Source organism: Acomys minous (genome assembly GCF_964271855.1).
Source record: "Acomys minous genome assembly, chromosome: 10".
NCBI lineage: Eukaryota > Metazoa > Chordata > Mammalia > Rodentia > Muridae > Acomys > Acomys minous.
This window is the reverse complement of record NC_140491.1, coordinates 111,306,782-111,328,134: the sequence shown is the minus strand read 5'-3', so window position 1 is coordinate 111,328,134 and position 21,353 is coordinate 111,306,782. Positions and strand designations below refer to the sequence as shown.

General features: G+C 43.6%; 1 protein-coding gene across 8 annotated transcripts in view; it reads right to left on the bottom strand.

The window, feature by feature from the left end:
• OSBPL6 (oxysterol binding protein like 6) overlaps positions 1-21,353 on the bottom strand; it is a 181,846-nt gene that overhangs the window by 71,954 nt on the left and 88,539 nt on the right. For 7 of the 8 annotated variants that reach the window (XM_084800157.1, XM_084800159.1, XM_084800160.1 and 4 more), the window contains exon 2: positions 4,651-4,910. In XM_084800157.1, coding sequence (XP_084656283.1) covers positions 4,651-4,752 — 102 coding nt within the window. In that variant the 5' untranslated portion in view covers positions 4,753-4,910. Of the gene's footprint in view, positions 1-4,650; positions 4,911-6,127; positions 6,232-21,353 lie in introns of those variants that run through there. The other variant, XM_084800158.1, reaches the window with a different exon arrangement.

Below are 21,353 nucleotides of genomic sequence, written 5' to 3'. Positions count from 1 at the left end.
AATGCCCCTGTGTCAACCAGAAGCCAACATGAGACAATCAGTGTTGTCACTTCGGATCTGGGCACAGTGTCCCTATGTCTTTCAGTCAAATGCAAGAAGAATCTGGCTGTTTTTAAATAGCCAAATATTAGAAAATGAAGTCTCAGACCCTATTACAATCTAGAAGTGTTTGATTAACTAGAGGCTTTATATCAGAATTTAGCAGTAATCTTAATTCATTGACACCCAGCGCCAAAGAAAGTTTATTTAGCATGTCTCTCAGTTTACCTAATAAGAAAACGTCCACTTCCATACACCTCAAGGGGCAAGCTGTATCTGGGGGACTCTGGCTTACGAGAAAGTCTTAGATGCCTCACCAACTCCCTCATTACCACCTCCCCCGCTTTGGAGGCTCCATGGCATGTTTATTTAGTGAAGTGTGTGACACACGTCGCACACACCGGCAATTGTGTTAGGTGTCCTACCATCCTGCACAAGAGCCGAAGAGACCGTCTAGTGGAGCACAAACTGAAGCCTTCGAGCCTGTTAAGGACTAAACGGCCCCTCACCCTCTCATTGCAGGAAGAAACACTTAGCGAAGAACGCCCAGGCACTGCGTCACTCCATGCCCCCATCTTCCATCGCCTGTGCCACATCGCTCAGCGACAGGAGAGACAGCCAAGTGCTACTAAGCACAGATGTTCTCTGTTTTATTTTCCCATGAAGAAGAGAAGGGAGGACAAATAAACCTGGCATGGAAAATTCGTAACAACAACAAAAGCCCAACAGACAAGACTAATAGTGTTGCAGCTCTTCAAAAATGCCTCTGAGAAAAGATTACAACGCAATGTAGACCGACACATAGATCAACAAGCTAAACCATCTAAAAACACCAAGCCTTATCCAAAATCTCTGTGACAAGGCCAGTACGAGTGTCACAGGAGCCAGTCCTTGATTCCAATGAAGCGTCAGAGGGCCGGGGTGGGTGGGGCTCCACTCAGAGAAGATGGGGCAGAGATGTGGAGAGATACAGATGGGGCAGGTATAGAAATTGCAGCAGGCCGTGTAATGCCTTGCAATGGGGCTGGACCAGACGATGATCTTCACTGGACATCTGGCCTATAAGGAAGTCTGGCTTTACAGGAAGCGTTTGAAAGATTTCATGACTGCCATATTCAGGGAATTGGAAGTGACACGGTCCTGAAGGTGCTGGAGAGGCAAGAGACCTCTGGAGGACCCGGGAAAAGGGAATGAGGGTCTCGGCTGAGGAGCAGACAGTGGGAACTAAAGGAAATGTTATTCCAGTGGAAGATTATGACCTAGAGAGCTAATCTATGGTCGATAGGCAGAACCAAGAGGAAAATTCACAGAACGGATCCTGTGTCGCCGAGAGCAGTTCTACAATAAGAAACTGGTTTACACATGTTGGTTTATGTCACAGTCACAGACATCTAGGCAGAAATGTTTAATCAGCTCATCAGCAGTCTTCACCTAGAACCTGTGGACAAGAGGCAAATGAGGTACATTAAAATACAACTGCCGTCTCTGCTGCTGTATGCCACAGCCTTCCTTCGCTTAAATGATTCTGGAGGAAGTCAGAACTGAACTGTGCGACACAGCAGTATTTGCATAGATGTCTGTCAAATCAGGAGGAAGAGATGATTCGGCGAAGACTCACTTATCTCAATTTCTCTGTGTCCTTGTACGGTACAGATGCATATGAAAAGTGCCACACCACATCATGGCGTGTGCCAAACTCCCAAGCTCTCCACATTTACTCTGAGCCTTAGGCAGTGAATAAGGGGAGGGGAAAAATGGGCCTGCCTTTATCCCCTTTTATTTTCCTCTTTGAGAGAGATGGACAGATATAAAAGAGCAGTGAGGAAGCAGCCAGAGGAGAAAGTCTTTGGGGTGTCCCCAACTTGCTGAGATTCACAGGCAAAAAAAGTAGATTGCCTACTTAAACACTCATAGGCATGTAGTCTTGGCTAACCTGGAGCTCAGTATGTAGATGAGGCTCACCTTGAACTCATAGAGATCTATAAAGGAGAGATAAACATACTTTTTGTTAGATCACAAGTGGGGGATGAGAAAAAGACTTGTGAGAGAGCAGGTGATGTTTATCTCCTTAGAAGTCAAACCACCATGTGAGGGAGATTGGTTATTAAGCAGCTGAAAAACATCCTTGAACAAATGCTGAGAGGAGGTATAAATGTGAGCCAAAACAAGAGGCGGGGCCTTTGGAAACTTGGCATAGTTTTGGCTGTTCATCGCTCCACTTCAAGAGGCTCCTAGAGAGAACCGCTTGAGGGAAGGCTTCGGGGCTCTGGCTCCTGCTGAGGTTCCGGTTTCTGGTTACTCTAGGTTCCACCAGAAGAAATCCTGCTGACTACGCCAGGAGAATTGTTCCTCGAAACTGATATCCTTACGGTTTTGTTATTGTATTCTTTAACCCTCTTCTCCTATTGTTTAGGTTAGTTGGGTTATAAGTGACTTTTACTCTCGGTTAATAAGTCCGTAATAAAATATATTTGTTAAGAAAAGAGAGCCTACAGATCTACATGTCTCATCTTCCAGAGTGCTGGGACTAAAGGGTGTGTGCTACAATGTGAGACCCGATCCCAAAACAAACAAACAAACACCAGTCATTTGCATGGTGTCTATTGTCTAAAATTGATGATCAATTTACACACCTTCCCATCGCTGAACTTGGCACTCACAAGCCAGTCAGGAGTCATCCATTCTACCTGCAGGGTCCCTGTGGCAGGCCAGAGTCTCCAGTGTCCCTGTCATTTGCATGTAGGGCCAGGAGCTCAGGTGCAGCAGGCCGCTCAACAAGGCATGACAGCTATATCTATAGCAGTCATCAGTCTTTTGTTTTTGTTTTTGTTTTTGTTTTTTTTAAACCACAGGTCTCCGGGGTGACCTGGGTCAATCCATTCTGCTCCTTAGGAACCAGGAAGGCCACGTGACTTACAATTTCTCAGTTTCAACAGGAAAGAAGAGAGAGGCAGGCAAAAGGGAGAATTGCCAAGTTAGAGGGCATCTCAGCACGCAGTAGTTATTCAACACCAAGTGTTTTCACTCACAGGACTGAGTCTATGAGAATCTACAAATGCACTGCACTAGATATTACATCAGCAGATAATCACAGATATAGTTAGTGACACAAGTGTGTCTGAGATAGTGTCTGGGGACCCTTTTTGAACGCTGTAACAAAAGGCACCAGCATTACACACTTCTCAAGACCCTGTAGTGGAGATGGTCGCATTAGGTCCTGTGAAAAATAAACACATAAGAAACCGCCAAATTGTACAGACTGTTCTAGAATGTCTTGCTATTAGTGGCAGGGGTGTGCTGGGAGGGCTTGAGGTTGGAGGTTCTCTCAAAAGCACCCACAGAAATGCATTCCCACTGCAGTGAATCCATATCTGAGTTGTCCTTTTTAAAATGCACATACAAGGAATTATTACTAGCTGGTGCACAGCCTGGCACCACAGCTAACACCTATAAGTGCAGCACTTAGAGGCTGACATAGGACTACTGAAGGTCTGTGACCAGATTGGGCTACATAGTAAGTCCTGGACCAGCCAGACATGTGAGATACTGTATTTAAAAAAAAAAAAAAGGAAAAATAACTGATAGATATATTTCTTTAAATTAGGCAATATCCTTGGTCTTAGACTTAGGGGAGGGGAATAGGATGAAAACGGGAGGGAGGGAGGGAGGGAAGAACAGGAAGATACAAATGATGGGGTAACAATTTAGTTGTAATCTGAATAAATTTGTTTTAAAAATTAGGCAATATACTCTGACCATATAAAATGGGAGTGGAGCAAAGTGAGAGATTCTGCAAGACTGTTCACTAAGTAAAACTCACACAAAGGAAAATTCCCATAAAAGGTTGACAACACACTTGTAAATTTCCACAAATGACTACCGTAAGACATACTGTAATAGGGAAACCGTTATTTCTCCCTGGGCTGGCTGAAATGCTGCTGCCCTATCAACAGGCAGCACTCGTGTGATGAATCCACACACACACAACCCTGGCACACGAATGCAGTCAAGTGTCTATGGAAGTGGCTCACGCGAGACAACAGGCGTGTTCCACCATAAATATGCTCTGAGACTTCACTTCCTCTGCTGCCTGTGAGGTACGCAGTCCCTGTTGCTCACGGTTCCCAGACACTGCCATTTCATTTGCTTCCTGACTATGGAGTCTGACAGCGACTAGATTCCACAGGCCCTGGCAGAATTTAGGGCTTGTAGGGCACTGCTGGTCTTACAGAAAGTCTCCCAAGGCTTCCTGTGTTCTTTTGCATCTCCCTGAAGAAGAGGGACCCGAACATCACAATCTTGATGCTGGCTCCGCAGCCAGGTGTCCAAGGTGGGAAGGTCACTAGGCTTTCCTAGAGAAACCCTGCTCCGCGCTGTGGTCCGTACTCTGAAAGCTTGCCCCGCCCCCCGCCCCCGCCCCATGTCCCCACCAACCAACCCGAGAAGCCAGTGTAACAGCTTCTCATGATCAGGCACAGCTACACAAAATAAGGGGGTGACCTGTGGCATAAAGGACCTCACAACAGACTTTCAGACTCCGCAATCCCATGCTGTCCAAACAGGGTTCTATTGGCATGGGGGGGGGGGGACGCACTGAAAATCATCTCTTACCTGCCTGCTTTCCCTCTGAGAAGACGATGAAGAGGAGGCACTTCTGTGGGTCGGAGTGGGTGTTTTATGGGCAGGGGATATGCCCTTCTCGTCTGAACTCATCGCTGCGATTAGTCTAGGGACGTGCAGGTGAGACCATCCCAATCCTTTTCCCAGTTCCCGGATGAAGAACCGGACGGTTTGCGGTTTTAGTCCATCTCACACGAGCCAGACTGGACCGAGAAAGCACTTGCAGGCCACTACGGACGTGCCCAAACCACCTGAAACCAAAGCAAATAGAAAGTCTCATGGAATTTAAAATGAAATTAAAACCATTATGTTTAGGGTGACATGATTCACATCAATGAAGAAAGAACACACACTTACAGTACAGGTTTGGGGCTCAGAGACCTCTAGGTTGGAGACAGTTATGATGTTGATACAAATCTATAGAATGATTTTGGAATTTTATAGAAGCCTATATTTATATTTTTAGAACTTCTAACATTATGCTAACAAATCATGTGAACTTCAATGTGTTCGTTAGGATTTTAATGATCACCTAGTTACAGACAACAATTAAGACAGAAATCCCTTGGGCTGCGCACGTAGCTCAGTGGTAGACGACTTGTCAAGGCTCTGGGTTCAATCTCAACACCAATTAAATAACTAATTAATTATCACTTTAAGAAGAACAATCTCAATAATTAAGACTATGTTTACAAACTTTTAAGCCTAGATATTCTAATGACTGAAACTTGTAATTCTCTCTTGGAATTGTACATTTCCTGCCATTATAGTAAAAATAAAATACTGCTTCGCTGAGCTAGAGCAATGCTTCAGTAGCTAAAAGCACTAGCTGTTCTCCCAAGGGACCTGGGTACAATTCCCAGCACCCACATGGCGGCTCACATCCGATAATTCCAGTTTCAAGGGATCCAGGCCTCTCTTCTGACCTGCAAGGGCACCAGGACTACACACAATACTACACAGACACCTATCCATATACATAAACATAAATTTTTTAAATCTTTAAAAATAAATAAATAAAATGCTTAACATCCAAACTGCACGACTAGATCTTAAAGCAAAACTATAAATTTGCAAATCATAAATTCGAAGAGCCAAAAGCAGTAAGGTTTCATCTCTGATTGGCAAAAGGCAGTTAAGTAAGCCAGCACCTAATAAATGTGAATGGGGCCTCTGCAGGCAATCCGTAGTGCCTGCAAGCAGGAAAGTGAGCCGGCTATTCAGATCCTTAACGCAAAGTACTTTGTTTTCTCCTCCATGGTGTTTTACAAATAGATTCTGACACTTGAGCCAAAAGTATGGCAGCTCTGTAATGTGTTCAAGTGCCCCCAGGGGATGAGGCTGAAACGCCCAACTTATTAAACCATTATCCACTCAGAAGTAAATGCGATCCAAGGTTTCAGGCCCCCCCTGCCCCCCCCCCCACCGGCCAAGGCTCTGGCACGCACCCTCTCAGCTCCCCTCCCACCTCACTCCTGTTCCTCTCTCTCCGTCTACCGGTTCTTCATTATTCTACCATGGCATTTTCAGGGGAACTTGTTCACGACAAAAAAGGCCATGTTCAGTCTGATTGCATTACGACTACACTGAATAACTGCCAAAATAAATAAATAAATAAATAAATAAATAAATAAAATAATGAATGAAAAATTAAATGCATCCCAAGATCCAATTTTGAGGTCATTGCTGTTATGATCTGTAAATCTAGGATCTGTTGTGTTTTTAAACGCAAGGTGTTGTGTGTCTTTTCCTGGTAGATTTGAATAACTCACCTCAGATAAGGAACCTACGACAGGTCAGAGGTAAACTTTGTGAACCAGTGAGTTTATTGGGGTGACTTACAGGAGTATGGGTGAGGGGTTACATATAGGAGAACAGACAACCCAAAGCAACTGCATCACTGAGAAGCCCATCTTAGCTGGCTGTCAGTTCATGAAAGCGCAGTCCCTTTGGCACCCTGTGCTTACAGGCATCTTGGCTGGTGGGAGAGTCTCTGCTGCCCCACAAATGTTACTGCTGATACAACCTTGCGAATCTTGCAAGTTTCAGGAACTTCCTGAGACTTGTAAGTTTTATTTACTTCCTGAATCTTAGGGATCCTCTCTTCAGAATGGAATGTTTCAATTGGGCGGAAACTGTCCCTACAACAAAAGCATTTTAAGTATCTGGTATCAATTCAATCAAATGTTTGATTACCTGCTCTATTTTTTAGTGCATTATGAAAGGAATCTTAAATTCTGTTCAGAGTTTGAAACTCCCTAATCTCTATTCCTAGAGTGTAGAATTACTGTGACCTAAGAAGAAAGATTTACTTCATCTTCAGTAAAGCACATTTTCAGAAACTGCCTAAACAGTATTGTAAACCCAAGACCATACATTTTAAAGTCATCACCAACTGTATTCAACAAGAAAAACACTATAACTGAAAATAACAGTAATATGAGAGCTGAAAACCTCATTTTTCTCTCATTTCCCTCATATAAGTAGGAGCAGAAGTATTTTTTGAAGTGCTGCTACATTTGCATTTATTTACACTGAGTGACGTACAAATCAGATTTATATAATTTATGGTCCAAGTACCAAATTTGGGAAAATGTCTAGAACTTGCTGTTTGTAGGCACCATAAATTATATGTGACCAGGAAAAAGCATTTGAAAAGAAAGGGCTATTTAGTCTGAGTTAAGCTGTAATGCTCCAAACCCTAGTGGCTTTACAAAGGGCTCACTGCCAGCTGATTCGCTCGCCCCTCAGGCCGGGCGGGGAGGTACTTAGAATCCCTGCACCCTGCACTGGCAGAGCTTCAGATCCCACGAATGAGAAGCAAACAGCCTCGACAGAAACACACGCTAGTCCTTAGAGTTGTTGCATATTGGTGACAGTCACTTCCACTCTGTGCACTGTTCAGAGGAAGTCAAATGGCCCCCCTTGGGTGAGTGGTAGATGAAATCAGCTCCTTGGGAGAGATGAAGGAAACCTGAGCAAAATAATATGAGTCAGTATAGAAAATAAAGCAAAGTATGACAAGCTTGGATGATATATTGTTAATTTAAAACAGCATATTATTGAATTCCTATTATTCCTACTCCTGTTATTCTGTTTGGTTAAAGTAGAAACCAAAATATTAGCAAAGGTTATCTTTAGTCAACTCAAAACCAGTACAGGTTCAAACTACATGAAATTCCAGCAGAGTGAACTTTAAAAGGAGAATTTGAGTGTGAACCGAATACAGTTAGCACTAATGATCTATCGGTAAAGGCCAGAGCACACACAGAGAAAAGAAAAACCAGTCTCTCTCTGTCTGCTTCTCTCTGCCCCCCGCCAACCCCCAGCTCTGTAGAAATAAATTCCATATACATGAAGAAAGCAGCTTATTTAGAATAAGAAGAGGTAGCTCTAGGACAAAAACGTTTTTACAAAACCTAAGAAAAATGGTGTCCTTGACTGAGCTAAGACAGGTTTGGAGAAAAAGGGATTGACCTTGTTTAAGAACTTGAAGCTATGACATCAGAGTTGGAATTCAGTGATGAAAGTTATACTAATGCAGTATGGCATAGCTCTTTGGGGGAAATTCTTTTATCTTATTATATTATATTATTATCTCTTAGAAGCCTGTTTGTTTTCTAATGAGAGACAGAAAAGGAGTGGACGCAGATGGGAGGGGAAGTGGGAGAAGCTGGGGGAGGAGGGAGGGGACACAGAATCAGATTTTGTATAATCTGAGAAAAATGTCTATCTTCAATGAAAGGAAAAGAAAAGATGTTAGAATGAGCTACCAAAAAATATACAGGATGATGAAAAGGTTAGGAGTATGCCTGTGAAAGGAAGGAAGGAAGGAAGGAAGGAAGGAAGGAAGGAAGGAAGGACAAAATTGAAGAAACCATCTTGCAAACAGAAAAAAAAAATCAAGGAAATAAGGGGTGAACAGGAGCTAATACACGAGGCAACTAACTGAATCTACAGCTCAAAATGATCCTGAGCAATGACTAAAATGAACGATATCCAAAATATTTCCAACCATAGAAATCTGATCACACTTTAGCAGGAAAATAAAGTAGAAAAAGAACTCAAAATAAGACAACCCCCCCCAACGAAATTACTGAATTTAGACTGCACTGTGTGAAGCAACTCAATAAAAATTAATCATAGAGCAAGAGCAGGAAGGGGCTTTGAGAGCGCATGAGACTAAGCACATCTTAGGCTGGAGAAAAAGAAAGTGGCATTAAAGAAAAGGTGGAAACAGATAAAAGTCAAAAGCCTCTGCACGCAGCCCCGTGCTCCACCTCCGGCCTCCTCCACGTGTCTGTAGGATGACTTGACCTTCATGTGTGGCCTCGAGCATTCACAATACCAAACGTGAGGAAATGCAAGCAAATGCCCTGCACTTATAAACTTATGAAATTAGGAGAGACATCTAGAGAACCGATATATAGCTGAATCTTCTTCAATAGTTCAGTTAACAAATCTAAGAGTTATTTCTTTGAGTTAACAAAAAAGTGTGCTGACTAACCAATGAATGGAAAAGAAACTATAGTCAGATAAAATAAATATACCAAGAAATAAGACACAGACCTGAGAAACCATTGTTACAGTTTGTAACAACTAAGATTAATAAGTCAAAATAAAATATTCTAGAACCATCCTAGTAGACGCAATCTATCCCATCCATTTAGGATCCACTCTCAATACTAAAAGCTCCGAGAAAACGTAAGAGTATGTTGTTGGTATTTCTGTATAAACACAAACAAAACAAACACACACACACACCCATCAATCCAGCTATGACTAAAATCATTTCCACTGACATCAAGACACTGTTGCTGGCTTTCGCCTGACTAAAACTGTCCTTAAAGTGCTAGCCAGTGAGTGACATAGCTGTTCATCTGAAATACTCAAACAGGGCTGGGGAGCTTGCTCCGTGAGCCGAACATCTGCCATGCAGGCCCCAGGATCTGCCCACATAAAAGGCAGGTGTGCCTGCAACCTCGTGGCGAGGCGGTGGGCGGAGGGAGACAGGCATCTGCCAGGCAAGAGCTCAGTGGCCCCCACTCTAGACTGTGACTGTGAGCTTTGGGTTCAGTGAGAGAAACTGATTTAAAATAAAATATGACAAAGAAGTGACAGAGGAAGGCATCAGCCTCTGGCCTCCATGAGCACACACACCCACTCACCTACTGATGCCCTCCATGGGCATGCACAAACACACACACACACACACACACACACACACACACACACCACACACACACTGACATATACAGAGAGAACCCCAAACTATGCAATGCTGGGAATTAAGGAATATTTTATGGGTACAAGATTTAATTCAAGGTCTGAGACTGTAGCTCAGTGGTAGAGTGCTTGTCTATTATGCACAAGGCCCTAGGTTCAATCCCCAGTATTGCCAGTGGGGGTGAGGGGGGTGGGGGGTAGGGGGTGGGGACTCTTAAAAGACATAATTCAAAGCAGGGCAAGGTGGCTCACAGCTGTACTCCAAACACTGAAGAGGCAAAAAACAAAAACAAAACAAAACAAAACAAAAAAATCAAAAAACTGCTACGAGCTTGAGGCCTGTCTGAGTATACTGTGAGTTCCAGGGCATCCTAGACGGGAATTAGACCCAGTCTCAAAAGAAAAGCAAGAGCTCCCCAAACCAAGACAACTTAGAAGGACATAAAATACCATAAATTTATGCAGGACCTCCAGGAACAAGCTCTCTTGAGTACGTATAAACATTCACAGAAGCAGCTATTATGACTGCGTTTTCCATGTGCTCCGCTCTGTTCTGAGTGCTGTACAAATCTTCGGCTAACCGCCTCAGCGTCGGCTTGAGGTAACGCTTTCATGTCCCTCTTTGTACAAATGGTGAAAGTGAGGCTGGAAGGGATCTACCTAATGGGTTAGTCTTGGGCGCAGGCAAGGTGACTGGCTGTAGCCTAAGAACACAAGCCATGACACACGTATACACAGGTGTGCCCACTGCCACACTGTCACAGAGCACAACTCAAACATGTGCTCATAAGGCGAGTGAGGTTTGTGTTAGAGGTGCACCACAGCCTAATGCTGTGTGCAGCCCTCACGCTGGTTTTGTTACAGAGGTGCAGATGCTGAGATCTGGGGCTTTGCACACACCAGGCTGCACTTTCTCTATTCTCAGCTACATTCTCAGCTCTCAGCTTCTAAATTTGGTGGGTGGGGAAAGAATAAAGTCGGGAAAAGAAGAAGAGCAGACAAAGAGCCGGGACCTTACATTTGAGTCACTCTTAAACTGAACGTAACATTGTAAGATGCTTGCTGACCACATGCTGACACTTGAACACAACCCCTCTAAAATCATAACGGGACTTTGAAGAACTTGGAAATATTCTAAAATTCACATGTGAAAACAAACATGTAAGACCAGGAATGAAAAAAATCCTAAAAAATAAGAGCAATCCTATTCGGCCATACCTTCAAGCTATTTAGCAGCTTAGGGAATAAAGACAGGTCAGTAGAAAAAAATCAGAGATTCTATTAAAAAAACAATAACAATAACAATAACCAGTGAGAATATTACTTTCAGTTATTTTTTTAAGCTGATACCTTACTTTGAGCCAAATATATATACTATAAAACCCTTAAACTTTGAAAGGTAAAACAAACTCCATAAAAACTTTAGGAAAAAGTAGTACTCCAGACAAAGATGAATTATGCTGGATAGAAACTAACTTATTAATAATGGTACCCGAACCAAAACTTGGAAAAATATTAATTTGACAAAGGTTTAATGTTTTTAATATCTAAATGTTCCTGAGGGCAGTGGTGGAACATGCCTTTAATCCCAGTACCAATAGGGTGCCCAAGGTCTTTGCCCTTTCCAGAAAAGCTTAAATTGGACAAGAATAATTCAATTTTTTTGATAAGGAAATCATGAGGCATGTGAAAGACAAACACATAGTTAGATAGACAGAGGCTAGCTCCTCCACCCAATTTCAAATATATTTATGCTCTTTTTACAATGGGTATAAATTAGCTTTGGAATCACTCATAATATTGAAAAGGGCATCTCTTCGGAATTATAGAATTTGATTCAAGTTTTTAAAGTTACCTTATGGTTGGTTTTACAAATTTGTGTATTTGACAAAAAAAAAAAAAAACAAAACAAAACAAAAAACAAAATAAAACAGGACCAAATGCCCCAAAGAATGACTATATGTTAAATGAAAATTTAACTTTTCTAAATAATTTAAAACCTAGAAATACATTGTATGGATAAATATAAATCAAGTGTGTTGAAATGCATTTGAGTTTCATTGTATTTCTGTGTAGTAAGCACCACAAAGAGGGTGATAACTGTGGACGAGAGGGTAGCCCACGTTCCATGACTCTCTACCTGGATGTGGTAATATGGGAACTGTGAAACATGTGCACAGCATGGGTAAAAGCGTGTGTGTGTGTGTGTGTGTGTGTGTGTGTGTGTGTGTGTGTGTGTAAATCATTGATTAACGACTGATTTGGGAGGGCCCACTGCAAGTGGTGCTGCCTCTGGGGGCGTGGTCCTGGGTTTAATGAGAGAGCAAGCTGAGCCAGCCAGTGAGGAGCATTCCGCCACGGGATGCCTCAGTTTCTTCAGGTTGCCTCTCGAGCTCCTGCCCTGCCTCCCCTCAACCAGGGACTGCAATTTCTAAGATGAAGTAAGCCATTCCCTCCCAAGTTGCTTTAGGTCCGACTTTTATCACTGCAACAGAAACCAAATTACCACAGCACGTTACACTCACGGGTATACTTAGGATAGCATGAAGAACAAATTGCGAAGTAATTTCCAAGCCTTGTGGCCTTTCAAAATCATAAAAGGAAACATGATCATATATATATGATATATATATCATAACTTCTACCACATGTAGAAAAATCGCTGCATCACTCCACAAGTTACATTAAAAACAAAACAAAAACAAAACCCCAGATCTGACCCACTAAGGAAAAGGAACTCCTCATTACGCTCCACTTATGGCTTCCCTGTAGTAAAAGGCCACATAATAAAGGCTTTCCCTCTCCCTATCCCAAACTGCCTCTTGTTTTCATTGTTAATGTTTGGTTTGGGGTTTTGAGATAGTGTGGGGAAGACTGAAAGCTTTGTCACAGGTGAAAGCAATCTTTCCGCTTGGACACCCCATGGATACCCTGAGATAGACTGGGTGGAGCCATCCTGGGCCTGGAATTTAGGAAGCAGACCTGGGGACTCCACCTGGGCTACTGTTTTTCTAATCGACCCTCAATGGGAGAAGGAGACCGCCCTTCGCATGTGACACAGACAGGCGGAGAGGAGAGAGCAGCAGCAGGTTCAGACCGGGAGCCAGCAAGCAGGCCAGAGACACCTAGGGACCCATCCCATGGAACGGATACCGGAAGGCTCACTCTTTTTTCCCTATAACCTTTTTTCCCTCTTGAGTAAGCTAGTTGGGTTGTATAATAAACTTTAATTGTTAAGAAACAGAGCCTACAATATAGAGTCTCACTTTGTGGCCCAGGCTGGCCTAGAACCCGGATCCTCCTGTCCAGGTCTGTGTGCGGGGTTTTGCAGTGTGCCGCCGTGACACATGGCTTCTAGTTTTTCTAGCCACTGTAACTCTTCCTCAGTGATTTACAAGTTCATCGTTCTAATTGTTTATTTGTGATGGTTCATGTGGATGTCTCTGAACATCTCTTAAACATTCTCTTAAATCTGCCATTTTTCTCAGAACAAACCTCTGTGAAATTATAGTGTGTTGTATTTACCTGAAACCGTAATTTGAACTAATGCATTACTAATTGGGACATATGCCCTTAAATTTAATAATTGTATTTTCTGTTCAATCTGATTTAATTTTTCTACTTGAGATGAAATTTGTGACAATTCAAATAATTGTCACAGACACTGAGGCATCTCTGACCACACTGCCCTGATCATGCCTTGTCTCCTCTGGTCTGGAAGTTAATCAGGGCCAGGCCCGGTTAGCACTAGGGTGGGAGAGATTACAGAAAGACTTCTTGTCCTGAGCCAACTGTATGACTCCTATCCCAGGCTGTTTTCCAAACAGCAGTTAGCTTTATAATTAACAAAGCATACATCCCTTTTTAAACATTTTTCAATGAGTTAAAAATATAACACAAAGTTTTAGCGGAGGCTGAGCACAGTGGCAATCACAACACGAAGGAGGTTTGCAGGTCTGAGGCCCGACTGAGGCTACGAGGCAACAATTTATCTCAAGACAAAACAAGGAAACAGGCAGGTGTGGCCTTTAACCCCAGTACATGAGAGTAGAAAGCAGACTGATTGATATCTAGGAGTTTATGAGGCCAGCCTACTTTACATAGTGAGTTCCTGGCCAGCCAGAACTACATGGTGAGGCTTTGTCTCAAAACAGCAAAAGAAGCCAGGTGTGATGGTGCACACTTTTAATCCCAGCACTTGGGAGGAACTCCATGAGTTCAAGGCCAGCCTGGTCTAAAAGCAAGTTCCAGGACAGCCAACGCTGTTACACGGAGAAATCCTGTCCCAAAAATAACAAAAACAAACAGAAAAACCCAACAGCAAAAGGACAAACCCCTAGAAAGCACTCTCTGATCCAATGCTTGAAGTAACTGAACAATAAAAAAAAATATGTGAGATCAGAATGCTAAGAAGAGAAGAGCGCGCCCTTCCATCAGCTCCCTTTGTCCTGTCAGGGGAAAGGTGGCGGGAAAAGTGACAGGCGCTGAGCTGTGTGAGTTGAGCCTGTCCAGCACTTTCTTCCCATTCAGAGGAAGGCTGCACTTTGTATAAATGAGGAAAATGGAGCCTAGGAAGTTAATGAGTGCAGCTCAGTTGGCCTTCCGGCTGTTTGCTATCAGAGCCTCCGGAGAAAGTCACCCTTGGGAAGGGACTGGTATCTGTTGAGGCTGAGAATACCTTGGGAACAGAGGCTGGGGAGTAGTTAACGTGACAGAACCACCACAGGACAATGACTCTGATGGGCACACGGGTCACAGTGGTACTGTCCCCGGGTTTTGCTAGTACTCTGTTTTAAAGATCTAGCCAATGGACAGCACATTCTCCACAGTTGTGTGGAGAGCGGGGACTGACTCTGACATGAACTCTGGTGCTCCATAGTTCACCACCTCCTCTTCATGGGGACGCCTGATGACACTCAGAGAAAGAATAAGCAGGCTACCAAGATGAGACTTGATAGCCTATGACCATATGGAGGGGGAGGAGGTCCCCCTCGGTATAGACCTAGGATAGCGGAATAGGGTGAAAGCGGGAGTGAGTGAGGGAGGAACAGGAGGATACAAGTGATGGGATAACAACTGAGTTGTAAGCCGGGCGTGGTGGCGCACGCCTTTAATCCCAGCACTCGGGAGGCAGAGGCAGGCGGATCGCTGTGAGTTCGAGGCCAGCCTGGTGTACAAAGTGAGTCCAGGACAGCCAAGGTTACACAGAGAAACCCTGTCTCAAAAAACAAAACAAAAAACAAACAAACAAAAAAACCAACTGAGTTGTAATCTGAACTAAAAAAAAAAAAAAAAAAAAGATCGGTCTGTCACTTTGCATTCACCCTTGGGTTTGGACCTTTGACGGCATGTTAAGATGGAAAAGCAACCCCGAGCAGTAGTTCCTGATGATGCTACAGGCCAGAATAACAGGAAACAAAAACTTGCACCACTATTCTGTGACCTTAAAATTCATACATTCTTGTCCAGTTTGTACACATTCTTATTCAGGCAGCATGTGACCCTGGAGGTGGCCTATTTTCTGGAGACATTTTCTGTCAAAATAACCATTCTCCACATGACCTGATGGGTGCTGGCCGGTGACTAAAGTTCAAAAGGTCCCTCTAGTGACTCTTGCACACTGTAGAAACCAGTGGATCGGCTATTCCTTAAATGTTTTTGAACAGAGTTAGCATGTGATTAACTCCACTGGTTAAGTGTTGGAAGGAACCGAAGGCTGTAGTGTGTGTCGTGTACTCACATCCAGAGCATCACAATCCTAAGGGCAGAAATGACCTCAACATCCACCAACACAGGCACAGATAAAGAAAGTACGGGGTTTTTCATAGAATGGAATATTACTTAGCCTTAAAGAGAAATTCTTTTTTTTATATTTATTTATTTATTTATTTTTATATGCTCTATTTGCATGTACACCTGAAAACTAGTAGAGAGCATCAGATCCCATTACAGATGGCTGTGAGCCACCATGTGGTTGCTGGGAATTGAACTCAGGACCTCTGGAAGAACAGACACTGCTCTTAACTGATGAGCCACCTCCCTAGCCCCAAGAAAGGAAATTCTAACATGCACGACAACATAGATGTATATATATATATATATATATTAGAATTCTCTAGAGTCATAGAACATATGGAATGAATCTCTTTCAAAATACACGTAATTTATTGGAATGACTTACAGGCTGCAGCCCAACCAATCCAACAATGGCCAGCTAGGAATGGAAAGTCCAAGACTATAGAATTTGCTCTGGTCCCACAAGGCCGGACGTCTCAAGCTGGTCTTCTGTGTAAGCTGGACTCTCAGAGAAGTAAGCTCCGAGGCCAGTGAAGGAGTGAGTGTGCCAGCAAGGTGAGGTCAACCGGGCAAAGAGCAAAACTCCCTTCTATGTGGACTTCCAACAGAAGGTGTGGCCCAGATTAAAGGTGAGTCTCCCCTCCTCAAGATCTGAATTAAAAGCAGGCATGGTGGTACACACCTATAATCCCTGGGAGGCTGAGGCAGGTGAATCTTTGTGAGTTTGAGGCCAGGCTGGTCTACAAGGGTACACAGAGAAACCCTGATGGGCAGGGGGGAAAGGATCTGAATTAAAAGCCTGTGTCTTCCAGCCTCAAGATCCGGATCAAAGGTGTGAACTAAGGTCAGAACTAGATGTGGATTCATCCACCTCAGACCAAGCAGAAGATCACTCACAGGCGTGCCGACCATATCTAGATTGTAGTTCCTTCTTTATGTAGCCAAGTTGGCAACCAAGGACAGCCATCACAATGGACACGTAATTTATTGGAATGACTTACAGGACAACAGGACAGACGACACAAGCAGCTACAAAAAGGCAAGTGCTGCATGGTGCTGTTCCTACTGGAGAGCTAGAGTCCGAGGAGTTATACAGAAAACAGGCGTGGTGGCCGCCAGGCTTCTCAGGGGACCAGAAACGCAATCCATGGACCGGAAATGCAATCCGTGTTTACAGGACTGGGTCTATAATTCCAATTTGGAAAAGGAAAATAATCTGTGGATGGATGTTGACTATGAACTCACTCGGTGCCACAAAACTTTACACATGAAACTGTAAGTTATATGTGATGTGATGTGTGTGTGTGTGTGTGTGTGTGTGTGTGTGTGATCACCACAAAAAATTTCCCCTCGTGATCAGCTAGGCTGGCTTGCACACGTGTAACAGGCAGCGTTTTACACTAATTTGTAGGCAGATTTCATCACCTCGCAATCTTTCCTATTAGAGTTGCCAGTCCAGCCTGCATCACGTCCCCACTTGTTCCCAAGCACGCCCTGATCCCTGTTTATTTGCCATGATTCTACAGCACCCCCGAGGGAAAGGGGCAATATGACTTCTGTCATGGTGGTTATATGGCACAAGCCACAAACACCACTCAGGACATGCACAGAGCTTACACGTCAGTTAGATTTCGGCTCCTCCATTATGTTGACTGTGCATACAAGCTGCCTGCAGATAACCACTCCCACGCCTGTTACTGTATCTGCTTGAAGATAACCCAAAATACAATTACAAATGAATTACAAACTCCGGGTTCTTATCTGCTCAGAAGTCACTGGAGGGGAAAAAAAAAAAAAGACTATACAAAGTTCAACATTCCCAAGAGAAAGCCTCCTAAAAAAAGACCTGCCAGGCTACTAATGGACCCCAAGGGGCCTTAGGGCATTATTAGGTTTTATCCTTCCTGGTGCTGTATTACCCGTGAGGAATGGGGAAGACATGACAGCATCAGTTCTTTCAAAACACAGCTGACAGATCAGCCTGGCTGCGGAGAGCTACGGCACCTGCCACCTACTAATTTACTGGCCATCATCTAGCTTAATTACCGACATCTCGTGGTCAGAATTTTTAGAAACTGCCACCCTTCTAGAAGGACAAGGTTCATGGTGATTGTTACGCACACGCGAAGCTGGGAACCGGCCTGAGTGGTTCCTTTTGATTCCTGCTCTCTCGCTGTTAGCTCAGGGGAGGAAGAGCTGGCATATGAGGGCTCCTGCAAGGCCCCCACATATTTCAGCCCATGAACTCATTTAGCTGAGTTCTGCTCACCTTTGTGGGTGCTTAGTGCTGAGCTCAGGGGCCTACTGTGCGCTCCTCTCCTCAGCTCAGGCTTTAGAGGTCCCCCTGAAACTGCACAGGAGGGGCTGGGGATACGCATGCCTCTACACTGTGCACAAGGACATGTATCTTGCCCTGATGTTTTATTTTTACATTAAAAAAAAAATCTCATGGATTATGAAAGCAATGACAACTCATATTAGAAATCTGATCCAAGCTGGGTGCAGTGGCGCACGCCTGTAATCCCAGCACTCAGGGAGACAGAGGCAGGTGGATCTCTGTGAGTTTGAGGCCAGCCTGGTCTACAAAACAAGTCCAGGACAGCCAAGATTATGCAGAGAAACCCTGTCTCAAAAAACAAAACAAAACAACCAAACTATCAAAAAAAGAAATATGATCCAAGATAAAAGAATGATCAAATCAAATACCACGCTAATTATGATTATTTTAAGCTGCATTTGATGATACACACCTATAATCCTAGCATTTGGGAGGTTGAGCTAGCCTAGGCTATAATAGTGAATGGGCAAGCCTAACATTATCCAGTGAGACTCTTGTCTCAGAAACACAAAACCAACCAACCAAATGCCACCCCCCACAAACAAAACAAAGAAAAACCATAAAGATTACCTTAATATCAAAAACACTTGATGAAGGAGAGAGAAACCTATTTCCTAAGTGTGGGATCAGAACAGTCTTGTGAGAGAGCAGCTGAGGTTAATCCACTAAAAGACCAACCACCTTGTGCAGGAGGCTGATTGTTTCCAGCTGAAAAGATCCTGTGACCAGACTCTGAGAGGAGATATACAAATGAGCCCAGAACTGGAGGCGGGGCCTTTGGAGACTTCAGATAGTTTTGGTTGTTCATTGCTCCACTTCGAGACACTCCTAGAGAGAACCGCTGGAGGGAAGGCTTCGGGGCTCCAGCTCCTGATGAGTTTCCAGGTTCTGGTTACTCCAGGTTCTAGCAGAAGAAATCCTGCTGATTACGCCGGGAGAATCGCTCCTCGGAACTGATATCCTTACAGTTTTGTTATTGTGTTCTTTAATCCCCTTTTCCTATTGTTTTGGTTAGTTGGGTTATAAGTGACATACGCTTTGTTAATAAATTGTAATAAAATATTGGTTAAGAAAATTGAGCTTACAACTTGAGATATCACCAAAAAGTAAAGGAGTGAGAGGCCTGGAAGTTTGACTATGTATGGGTGAGGTCTGCACTGAGTGTCGGTCCTGGAGTAAGCTATAGTCACAAACAACCTAACTCCAACGGCTCAAGCTCCTGCCTTCCTCTTCCAGGAGGCGCATGATCCTGTATCTCAAGGGAGATGCCGAGAGGGTGAGAGACCTCTGTGCCTGGCTTAACTCAAGAGACTTCGTGAGAGTGAGGAGGAATGAAGCACTTCAAAAGGCATATTCATACACAGACACAGGAGTAAAGCTGGAAAGCTAAACACAGGATTGACTTCATTCCAAGTAACAGTTGAGGCTTTAAAATTATTTTTATTGGCGTATAGCCATCACAGTGCAGGGCATCCTACAGACAGTTTCATTTGTGTTTGTTATGTGCCCTGAGGATATCCATGCCCTGCCATCAAAGCCCGGGCCCCACCTCCAAGCCTCCCTTCTGCACTCCCATTGTGAGGCCTCACATCTATGTGCTCATGCCTCGGCGCCTGCTGGAATTAGAAGCTTACAAACACCACGGCTGACTGGATATATCTGACTTATTTCACTAAAGATGATGATGATCTCCAGTCAGAGCCGGTTGCCAGCAGGAAGCGTAGCTTCAGTCTTCCTTAAGGCTGAGTAAAACTGCGCTGTGTACACATGCTGCATCCTTTTTACGTGTTTGCCTGCTGATAGACAGCTCGGCTGGTTCCATGGTTCGGCTCTTGGGAAGTGCTACAATAAACATGGGCATGCAGGCACCTGTGCGGCATGTGACCTTAGATTCCCTTGGGTGTATATCTACAAGTGGCAGGCAATGCTATACGTCATTCCTCTTGTACTCTGTGGAGGAAACTTCACACTGATTTCTACAGTGGCTGCACCAACGTACACCCCCTCCAGCAGCTTATGGACCACACCCCCGCCCCCAATCCCTGCATCCTTGCCAGCACTGTTTTTGTTTTGTGACTGGGAGCCATTCTCATTAGGGTGAAATGGAATTTTAATGTTGTTCTAATTTGCATTTCCCTAATGGCTAAGGTCGTTGAACGTCTTTTTTCATGTATTTATTGGCCATGCCTACTTAACCTGTTAAGAACTGTTATTTCGTTAGCCCATTTACTGGTTGGGTTGTTTGGATTTTTGGTGTTTGGCTTCTTAGTTCTTTTAGTCTAGATACTGGTCCTCTGTCTAATGCAGAGATAGAATTTTCCTCCATCCTAAAAGCTGTCCCTTCTGTTGATTAGTCATTTTCTTTGCTGTGTGGACATGTTTTAGTTTTATGCATATCAAGGCTTTATTTCTCGAGCTCCTGCAGTCCTTTCCAAGAAGCCCTTGCCTATGCTGTCATCTTCAGGGTTTCCCCCAACACATCTGTGAGCTCTGATCCATTCTGAATTGATATTAATATATCAATTCAACAATATCATTCAGTGAGAGATACAGATCCAGCTCATTTTCCTTATATGGCTAGCCAGTTTTTCCAGCACCATTTGTTGAAAAAAAAATGTCTCAGCTACTTTTTTATTGCTGTGAGAAGGCATCATGACCAAGATAACTTAAAGAAGAAAGAGTTTATTTGGGGCCTACAGCTTCCGAGGCTGAGTCCAGGACCATCATAGTACAGAGTCCGGCAACAGGGATGCAGGACAGTGCTGGAGCAGTCGCTGAGAGCGTATATCTGATCCAAAGGAACCAGGGGGTGGAGGCTAGGAATGGTGTTGGGTTTTGAAACTTCAAAGTGTACCCCCATTGACACACCTCCTCCAACAAGGCCCTAACTCCCAATCCTAGTCAAACAGTTCTGCCATCTGGAGACCAAAAATTCAAATATATGACCCTCTGGGGACCATTCTCACTTAAACCTCCACAAAGAGGCTATTTGGGGCATATTTATTTATTTATTTATTTATTTATCTATTTATTTTTTAAAAAGGGGGTGGCTATTGCTGTGTGGGCTTAACTCTGAGTCTTCTATTCCATTCCTCTAAGTGTCTTGCTTTGTGCCAAGACATGCTGGTATTATTATTATCGTTGTTGTTGTTTTTATGATGATGATGACGATGATGATGATGATGATGGTGATGATGTCTCTGTACTATGACTTAAAATCTACTGTTGCAATACTCTTCCAGCAGTGTTCTTTTAGCTAGAGATTACTTTTGCATTCCAAAAATCTTCCATGCTTCTGTATAGATCTTAGGATTTTGTTTTTCTATCTCTGTGA